The sequence below is a fragment of the Porites lutea genome, chromosome 8, assembly GCF_958299795.1.
Source record: "Porites lutea chromosome 8, jaPorLute2.1, whole genome shotgun sequence".
NCBI lineage: Eukaryota > Metazoa > Cnidaria > Anthozoa > Scleractinia > Poritidae > Porites > Porites lutea.
In genome coordinates this window covers 28,786,099-28,796,924 of record NC_133208.1, presented here as the reverse complement: position 1 = coordinate 28,796,924, position 10,826 = coordinate 28,786,099, and the positions used below count along the sequence as shown (strand labels likewise).

The following is a 10,826-nucleotide window of genomic DNA, read 5'->3' as shown; positions in this document are numbered from 1 at the left end:
GAACACTTGCATAGCTTTGAGACATCGAGACATGAAGTACTTTGACTTATCTCATGGATTACGCCATAGCACAAACTGTTACTCTGTATCGTGTGTTTCGTGACTTTATTCATTTATGTTCATTTTATTTTATTTTGTTATGTTTTTCTTTTTTTTCATGAAAGGAAAGGTGTTGCACGTTCACATGTAACTCATTAGCATACGTAGCTTGTTGCACGTGCATTTGCAATGTGCAGTAAATTAGCATATCCAACTTGTTACTTAGACTTTGACATTTTCGCAATTAAAGCAATATCTTCATCGAGTGCACCACGCTATCAACAGTAGTCGCCCTCCTGGACTTCATGCTCCCTCAATAGCAATGTAACAGGACCCAATTGCAAAACACGTTTAATAAGATAAGCAATCAGCTAGGAAACATCGCCCATCCCTGACTTTGGTAAGAAAAAATTCTGATGGCACATCAGCGGCCTTGCAAAACGGTTTTAAATTTTTAAAGTAGTAAAGCTTATTGTTCTTCTTACCTCGAACCTTCAAATTACCAGACGCCTCAGACGATCCAAGAATGTTTCTTGCCGCACATTTGTACTGCCCAGCATCGCTGTACTTCAGATTCCTGATGATCAGCTCCGCTTTTTTGACCAAATACTTTGCTCCCAACAGAAGCTTTCTGCCCTCGAATCGCCATTCGACAGTAGGAGTAGGGTTTCCTCCAACCGTACAATAAATCACAGTATTTCCTCCTTCATCTCTAGTGTGATTTGCAGGTGATACCATCACTCATGGAGCAGATATTGATTCTCCAGGCCTCCCAGGTGGTCCCGGATTTCCTGGTTCGCCCTTATCACCCTTTTCTCCCCTAGATCCTGGAAGTCCAGCCATTCCTGATTTTCCAGGTGGTCCAAAGCTACCTGGGTTACCTGTCTTTCCTCTAGGTCCCCTCCTGCCACGCGGTCCTCGTACACCAATGGGACCAGGAACTCCGGGGGGACCTACAGGGCATATCCTCTCTTGTGACTTACAGTACTTGGAGGGCATTAGTTGTTCAAACTGTTTGGTGATTTCTTGACGCACGTCATGCTTATTGATGGTTGCTGAAGTCACGTTCGAAACCTGTCTGCGATTTCTTGATTTTGCGCTTGTTCTTGAATCTTCTGATTCATCTGATAAAGCTAAAGGAAAAACAAACTAAGTGCTGAGAAAATTTCCGCTGATACGATTGAGTCTTCGTCGGCATTAAATTCCACCGTCTTGTTTTCTTTAACGTTTGTAGCCCAACTACCCTCTTGAAAGCATTTTTTTTATGTCGTTTGCAGATTAAAATTCAAATTTGAGTGTCAAATTCATGACTTGACTGGATCTCATTTTCTCAAAGCCTTCGAAAATCCAGCCAAAATTTCACTGCACATTATTTGAGGCCGAATTCGAAGGATCAATTTAAGAGCCAGTGATTTCCTTATGTAGCTGAGGATATAAGTTCCTTATTTCCCCATTTTTGGGTCAAAGTTTAGACCTCTTTCATAATTGCGGCCTATTGATACATTCTTTAATCTGTATGATAATTAGTCTTTCTAGCCTCGTTTATAAGTAAAAATTCTTTTGAATTTTGCGCATGCTAACGAGACCAGAAAGGCTAATTTTCATACATATAAAACCATATAATTAATAGGCCGCAATTATGATAAATAGCTCTATGCGGAAATAAAACTATAAATAACCTTTCCTGTCATGGTATCATTAGTCATCTTATCAAAGAATCAAATTGAATCGAAAGAAAAACAAATTTTAACAAAAAAGTTTGTTCTTGAAAAGATTTGACCCATCCTTTCAAATATCAATCCGCTGACATCCGCAAAACCCAAAGACAAAAAAAAAAGCTGTTCAGAGTAATAAAAGAGTGCATGTCGGGTAGCTTTCCTTTTTAACGTAAAGGGTGCAAGAGGCATCCTAATTAAAAAATATTCAGTCTGTTGGAACTGATTTGAGATTGGTTGGACTGAACCTTGGCCTGATTGCAAGATTTTCAGTTCTTTATCGGAGGATACTTCATATTAGTTTAATGAATTGTCTGCTGAACTTTTCTTTTACCTTTTGTTTAGGACTTATTCGCGTGCAATTATCGTCATTATCCACTTCAATAGCAATATACAAAGATCGCTTTCACTGTCACGCAAGAAAAAAAATAAATTGGAAACCGTCCAGTGGAAGAAGCCAAGAAAATGAAATGTTATAAAAGACTAAAATATAAACGATTTTTGAAGTTTCAGGTCTTTGTGGCCCACAGTTTCTGAGTTATTTGCCGAAACGTTTCATGCACCTTTGTAGAGCTTTGCATGGAGACGCCATATTGGTGAACAAATTTTGGTGCACCAATATGGCCGCCAAAAAACAAAAACATGTGGAGTTCACTTTTTCTATAAAAGCTCTTTCTTTTCACTCGAGAACTGGCATACGTGCGCATACACAAATCTTCTACTAAATACCTGAAATGGTTATACTCCTGAAAATCAAGACGAGAGACTTTTTTTCAACGAGACAGCATTCCTATTTTGGCGTCACGCACTGTAAAAACTCGGAAGTTCAAATTGCTGTATTTTCGAAATGAAATATGCTACGGGAATGCAAACTTGTACGAAGATTTATTGTCTATCTTCAACCTAGTGTAAATAAGAATTCGTAAAACCTCGGTATTTTGACTTTACAATTTGATGACGTCACTGTGAAAACTATACATAAAGCCGGTGGAGCTTTGCTGCCTGCTCAAAATATCCTTATAATATGCACGTGTTCATCAATGATTTGAACTAACAATTTTGAGACTCGAACACAGGGTCACTCAACTCGCCCACATAGAACGGTAAGCTCCCTGAGATACTGCAGGAAAATGTCGACGGCGGGTGTGCGACATACCGCAGAACTGAAACATTACCCGTTTCTCAAGAGACACATCATAAAAGAGCATACCAATTTCCAGGCCCTGGTTCCAGCAAGCCCAAAATTTTTGCCCGATTTCAGTCCAAAAGCTAGGAGCTAAAAATCCATTCCCGCTGGCTCCGCACACGCTTGTATGGCTTATACGAAATTCCCCCAACGATAAGCTTAGTTTAAAAAAATAAGGGAAATTTTTGTGTACTCTAGTGATCTAACCCCTAACCTGATGTATCGCTGAACTTCCTTTCTCTCTGAATTTTCTTTAAAAGATATCTCGTGGAATCTTCTTTTGGCCTACGAGTCGTTCTTTCACTATTTTCCGAAACGCAGCCAGTACCAACAAGAACCACAGGAGACATGTTGATGCGCGTTTCCAATGTTATCAGTCGCTCGTTGGTTGTTTCATTCTTCACCCAGAGACATCCGCAAGCAAAAAGTAGCACGACCGAAAGAAAAGATGGCCTAATTGAAGGGAGAAAATCAACGAATCGATGGGACTTCGAAGAGTTAACCGACGCCATTTTTCAGTGTAACTTCAAGATCGTTTGCCGAGTGTCAGACACACAGAAAGACGAAAGTCAGTGGAAAGTTGCCAGAATAATTTAATCCTGTAAATTCCAGCCCAGATAAACACGGGCATACATTACTTGGATATCTTTGTTACACAAGAAGCATTTTACAATCCCTCAATTCAAGGATTTTCTCCTGTGTAATCCTAGTGCATATCGAGATGCACATGGAATTATGCTGCCTGTTCCTCTTTCACAATCCCCCTTGTTGGGTTATTTTTGATTGTCGTTTGAAAGGAAACAAATTAAACCCTTCTTATTCGTCCTTCATAACCTTTTGTAACACATGCGCTTAGTATATAATCCACAAGGTCAATAGCAAATAGCCCTTATGCATGTTTACGCAGACGAGCAAATTTCACACAACCAAGCAAACCAATTTAGTGCAAGTTTGCGACGGTTTACGCGAATAAAAAGGTTGAAAAGAATACTCATGCACAGAAAGTGTAAATGACAAGAATATCGCTCACAAACGAGGCTTGGTGGTATAATTTGCCTAAGGACCGTTGGCTGCGCCCAGGGAGATGACTCCTGGAAAATGGAGGTAGTATCAGTGCGGCAAGCTTTCTGAAAACTTTCCCCAATTTCGGACCAAAATAATTCATTTTACTCGCAGAACCAATTCCCTTCTTCAGAAACTCTAGATCTAGGGAGAAAGGGTACAAGTGATTTCTGGGATATTTTTTGTGGACAAGCGGTAGTTACGAATAGTCGACGGTATTCTAGCGATCATAGGTAACGCTTGTCCTCCCTCAAAAATCCCAGAGATCGTTGCGCCGAAAGCTTGTATCCATTTCCTTTATAGTTTCTGGAATGGTAACCTGCGGGGAGCAGACGCTTTTTTCGGCTCTTTTTTTCACCCGCCGAGAAAATATCGATTTCGTCGACGGGTGACACAAGAGCCGAAATAGCCTGCAGTGCGGGCGTATTTTGGGCTGGCGACAGCTTGTTTATTGTTTTGTATTGTTGTAACCGTCATCTTTGCTGCTCCCCGCAGGCTACTGGAATGGGGAATATAGGAAGAGGTTTGCTGCGATTGGCTTAATGCTTTCAAAGAGTGTTTAACAAGAAACTGACACTGAACTAACGTCAGTATAACGCTCAATTAAAGCAGACACACAGTGATTATACAGTGATTTAATCTTAACAAAACTGTGGAGTTAATTGACAAGAGGACAAAGAATGTGACTGTTGGTATAACAGAAACGTGACAGAGTGAGAATCAATAGTAATAATAAGTTAGAAAATACTATGGATAGTATAAATAGTTTCACCACATTCTGGTAAAAGTCAACTTTGCGTTACATGTGTTGTCACGCTTACGCCAATTTAAAAAGAGAAGGAAACTGGTGCCGAAATTGTCCCGCAATTGTTTCTGGGATTGCTAATGGGGACGCACGGGGCGGTTATTAGGGAGCTTTAGCAGGCGTTTTGCACGTCAACCGGAAGTGAGAACTATGCCTTGACGCTATAAAATTTGAATTACTTAGTTTCTTTATACTTGTAAAGACGATTTAACTGAAAATGTGGGCAAGACTACTGCTCAGGAATGTTAAAAGTCCAGTTCCGGTAGACGTGTGTCGCTCAAAAGCGCTTTTGCTCAAGTCCCCTGTTGTCCAATCTTTTTCTCTGTCCCAAGTAACAATCCCAGAAGTCTTTGTGAAGGCTAACTCGACGCAGTTTCCCTCTAGTTTTTAAAGTGCCGATGTCAAAGTGATATGGGCATCTCCGCGTTTTGGGCATCCCCATTCCCAAAACCCTAGTGATATGAGCGTCCCCTGTAACCCTAACCCTAACCCAAATCGCTAAGGTAATATGAGAAGGTGATGTCCATATCACTAGGGTTTGGGGAATGGGGATGCCCTATACGCGGGGATGCCCATATCACTCGACGCAGTTTTATTCTGGTTTTTAAAGTGCCGTAGTCACATTGATATGGGCATCCCCGGGTTTTAGTCATCCCCATTCCCAAAACCCTAGTGATATGGGCATCCCCTGTAACCCTAACCCTAACCCAAATCGCTAGGGTAATATGAGAAGGGGATGGCCATATCACTAGGGTTTTGGGAATGGGGATGCCTAAAACGCGGGGATGCTCATATCACTGTGACACTGGATTGTTACCACAGAAAGGAAAGCGTGACTTTAACGGAGAACAATCATGTACCGTAACTGTAATTAAAGAGGTGTACTCCTCCAAATGTTGTCCTGCAACTTTTCATTTATCTATGTGGTTAGCCTGAAATCTTTCCCTTTCCCGCTGTAATTATTTAAAACATATTAACAACTTCTACACTACTGTGTTGTTAGAGTCTTAACCACGTTTCAGAATACTCCAAATGTCTTGCAATTTGGACTCAAATGTAGAAAGGACATTTTTTTTTCTTTCAACTACTTTTACGCCCTCAGCTTACAATTAACAATTTAATTTTGAAAACAAATTAACAAAAGAAACTACATGCCCACCGCCTAACTTTCTGACTGGGATTTTACTGCAGCGTTAATCAAACAGCCATTAACTAAACACAAGTACACTCGTTAAGTGTAGTTAGTGTTGATTAAATTGACACCCGCCCAAGCCCTTCACTGAGTCCACAGTCGACAGTCAAGGGTAACATGGAAAACCGCTGAATTTTTATCTCTCCTTGCTGTGACGAATTACATCGAATTGCAAAATCTGAAGCATTGTGGATTTCTGCAGATTGGAATAAAGGAATGTGTCCGGATGGGGATGGTGCCAAGCAAAAACTAGAATATACGTGAGTTAATGGCGCAATCCGTCATATACACAAAGTGCTGCAAAATATTTTATACAGTCGAACCTCTACACAAAGCCTACCCCAGGGACAAAAGAACGCGTTATGACAAGTCAGGTAAGTGTGAGATTTTTTAAGTATGAAAAGAACTATTTTACGGGAGAAAGTGTATAACACTTAAATTTAAAAAAGGGCTTACTTCAGCATAATAAAAGCGTTACACACTCAAAATACATCCACAAAACACAAACCAAATATTCAGAACAAATTTGTCAGACAAAACAAAGCAGGAAATGTACAGTCAGTTGGTACATCTACATCACTTTTTACACTCGTCTGATGCTTCACTGTTTATATTAGCAGCCGGGAAGGATTTTTGGTAATTGCTGCCAACAAGAATAAGGATAAGCATAAAGGAATACCAACTGAGTTTAATTTCCCTTATACAGTACAGGCCTTTAGATCACAAAGCAGGTACAGGTTTGCGCGAGAATCTTGTAGTAGCGAAAACATATTATTGAATATTAGAAGTTTTATCACTCAGTTTGCGATCAAGAGAACGCTTAAGCTCCTTCAATAATTTAATCGTGATAAACGTGCTGGTGAAATAAAGTTAAATACAAGTTTCCGAGGCGCCTATTTTTTTATTTTTTTATTTTTGGAATAAGCGAATAAAACTTTTAAATCGAATCTCGTCCTGGTACTGGAATCTATAGGCCTTTTTTTATACTTGCCCATACGATAGCAAATCCTGCCTTTTGAACAACTGTAGCCTACGTAGCAGGCTCAAAAAGGGGAGAGAAAGAAAATCGCAAAAGGGAAAAGGGACCCTCTGCCCAACCCACCTCCCTTTTTCCCTTCCTCCCAATCCCCTACCCCCTTCGACGCCTGCTACGCAGGAGTAAACAACTGGGGCCTGGAGTAGAGAGAACAAGGAGGTCAATGTAAAGGTGGCCGTTAGTAGAGAGGAAACCCAGGCTCGACTACATTTTTCTGTTACATTAGAGAGAACATCGGGTCTTCCATAGGCATTGTAAACACTACCCTTGTTAGGGCGTTCAGGCGAAGGAGACCTGACACTGAATATACGTACACTATAAAAAATATTCTAGAGGTCAAACATCGTTAATTATGGCCTGTGGTAAAGGTAATTACACTGTATTAACATCCAGCTACTGCTATTCTCTCCAGAGCCTCACAGGATCTCATTTCCATTGCATTTGCTCGATCCATTAATTGTTGATCGCGCCAAAACCGCGCCCGAGCTCTGACTTCTTCTCCTTAAACAAACATATAAACACAAGTAAGTAAGAAAAGTGAAAACAAAAACAAAAAACAGCCATTAAAACGGATAAAAAGAGTTTTCAACAGGGACAAATTTCACGTACGGAGACGTGGGAACGAGTGTACCAACAACACACCATGTCCAATTTTTCAAAACCAATTTTCATAATTTGTCTCCTTATTTGCAATAAAATCTCTTCTAATAGATCTCTTAGTAGGTGCGTGTGTTGTGTTTAGTCAATTTTTCGGGCCGTATCAGGGCTCCGGTAGCTTATTTTCTCGCTCCGTTCCCTGCATTAAGGATCCTTGTTTTTTTTCTGTTGATTTAACGTGCTTGGGTGGGCTCCTGGCTTACGCCATAAAAAAAAAAAACTTCCAGAACGTACCACAAAATCAGTTAATAGGAAGGTATTTCTACCATCACGATGGCCACATTCTAAAAAAGTGGAGGAACACTAGCATTCTTGCGGAAATCGCATTAGAAGTCGACCATTTGACTTTTGAGGGGCTATGGGTGATTTGGTTCGGGTAAGACTTCTTTTTCCCAAACCTCTAAACTTTTTTCCCCAACATATACCGGTGCGTTTTCGGTGCAAGATATTTTTTCCCCAGGTATTTCTTCGCAAGATATTTTTCCCCCTCAAAATCAGTCTGCGAGATATTTCCTCCTGAAATCACCCGTACCCCTCTCCCCCTTCCCATCAAAAGTCAAATGGTCGGCCCCTTAATTTGACCATAAGCACGATTTCTGAGGTTTTAAAAAAACACCGAAAGAATGCCGAGAACGCAAAAAAAGAAACTTGAGTCAAAGCTGGGTTAAAATTTCCGTAGAAGAATGAGAAACGATTCAAGTGTCAAATCAGTAATTTTTCGAAGAATTGGACGCATCTAAGTATACAGTCATATTCTCAATACCTATCTTTATTTTCGCATCTAAATCAACCGTATAATTATTTAAAAACCATCACTAAGGGACTTAAAGTCCAAGATATTGAACACAATTCACAGCATACCATCAAATATCAAACAAGATAAATTTATATTTTACATTTGTTTAACCCTTTAAGTCCCAATAGTGACCAACATCAATTTTCTCCCAACAATATCCATACACTGTTAACAGATTAGGTTATGAGAATTAATAAACTGATCACCTTAGAGAAAATGCTTTGACTTTTATCAAATTCACTCAACTCATTCTTTAAGGAAATGTATAGAGATCAGTTTGGAGAATTTGTACATGTATATTGGGGCTTAAAGGGTTAAGGCGAACCCTAAATGCGGATTAACGTGATAAATGTGCCGTCCGACCACCACTTAATCGAAAAATAATTTACCCATAAAGTAGAAAAAGTTAAGCGACAGATCTATCCACAAGAATCAAGTTTATATGCAAATTTTCACAGCTTTTAAAATATTGGTTTGAAGCGAAAAAATATCATAATGCTTGATGTTTAAGAAGTTGAAAGCAAAACGCGCCTTGCCTCGCAAACAAGCTCTAGCAATTCAACCAACAGAGACATTTTTTGATAAGGAGAGAAAAAGGCTTATTTTAGACTTAAAGGTCCAAAAATCAGCTGACGATTAAATAGTATAATCTATTATAATATATAATATCAGTAATTTCCCATTTGTACATTTCTTAAGTCGTAAGCTTTAACAACACATTACAACAAGCAAGTAAGCCAATATGGACAATTCTCAGGGCCCAATTGTTAGAACGTCGGTTAGCGCTAACCCGGGGCTAAATTTTAACCTTTAGTTCCTTTTTCTTAGTATGAAAAGCATTCTTTTTCGGATAGTTTTCTCTATTGTTTTTAGATTATCCAATCATCATATTGTAGACAAAGAGAATTAAACTGAATTTGTTTTTTAAGCTCTCATGTCTGTGTTCAAATTTCCCACCAACCCTGGGTTATCTTAACCCAGCTTCGAACTACCTGGCCCTCAGATGTACAAAACTCTTGTGGAGACAATGTGATGATAACGTATTTACTAGAATAAGAACACCACCCTCGATTTAGCGCCACATTTAGGACCAAAAAATTACTAAGCGCCGCATTTGAGGCTCGAAAAATTTTATAAGCGTCGCGCCGCTTATTCGAGTAACTACGGTATTCATGTTTTTCACGTTCTCGTCCATGATACGTTCCGGCCCGATGGTTTTCTACTAGAGCCGCTAACAAGGCATGAAGAATACCTAAATACAACACTTATCTCGCAGGGAAATACAATTATCTCTCTCCATCCAGGGAATGAAGATAGGGGCATGGACAACCGTCTTACTTAAGGAGAAAAAAAGTACAACTGCGTCGTAAAGTGCAGAAACCGAGTAAAGCTCAGGCTATATGATCAATTGGTCTGTGCACCTGTGCACCTTCATGTGCTCTAATGTATGCATACCTAAACCCTCCTTATAATCAATGACTGTCAACTCTTGCTCTACAAACACCTTGCTGTTATGTAACGGACACCCTGATAATACGTACAGCAGCTAAATTTCGAGCAAAAAAAAAGTACAGTGGTTTAACTGAAATAAGCTGCTGTTATTTCATTTTATTAAATTAAATTTTGGTCATCAAAATGGTAAGTTTTTCGTTAACATTTTTTACTTTTAAATGCGCCAAATCCTACAATGTTCTACTTCGTAGATCAAGTAATTATATAACCCATCACAGCCAAACAGGATGTGATCGCGAGCTACTTCTTTAGGCTATGTTCACACTATACAAGATACCAGCTCTTGCGCCGGCACGAAAACCAAACCGCTGATACCAGATAGGGCTCCCATTCACACATAAAAACGAAGTGTTTTCGCTGCGATTTCTGTTACAACGGAGAAAGATGCGCCTCGCCGATCTCGAAAATGGAGCGTTTTATATCCTACAGGTTCTGTGCCACACTATGGTGCAGTGTGAACAGGTATCCGAACCGTACCGGAAGTGAATAAGTAGCAGCGAGGTGTGTAACCCACTGAGAAGGAAGTAGAAATTCAGGAGTGAAGACTGGGGATTAGTTCACCAGAACCCTCTCGGCTAACCGCTCCGGCACGAGCTTGAGGTTCAATGTGTGTGAACGACTTGTTCCAGTTTTGTGCCGTTGCTGTTCATGCTATATTGGGTAGAAATCCGGTATATTGTGAGCACAGCCTAAATCAAGTTGCGTTAAGCTGTCAAAAATGAGGACATTGCTAGGGCCGCTATGTGATCATTGACTTTACAGTCATTATTACCCACTGCTTTACAGAATTTAAAAATTCATGCCTTCTTTCACATGGCTATTCCCC

The 10,826-nt window shown here is 39.9% G+C and overlaps 1 protein-coding gene across 1 annotated transcript in view; it reads right to left on the bottom strand.

Annotated features, from left to right (window-relative positions):
- The window catches only part of LOC140946279 (angiopoietin-related protein 7-like), a 26,033-nt gene extending 22,319 nt beyond the window's left edge, over positions 1-3,714 (bottom strand). The window contains exons 1-2 of the mRNA XM_073395369.1: positions 3,155-3,714; positions 525-1,172 (exon numbers count right to left, since the gene is read on the bottom strand). Of these exons, the coding sequence (XP_073251470.1) occupies positions 525-777 (253 nt within the window). The 5' untranslated portion in view covers positions 778-1,172; positions 3,155-3,714. The remainder of the gene's footprint in view (positions 1-524; positions 1,173-3,154) is intronic.
- Between the last annotated feature and the right edge of the window lie 7,112 nt (positions 3,715-10,826).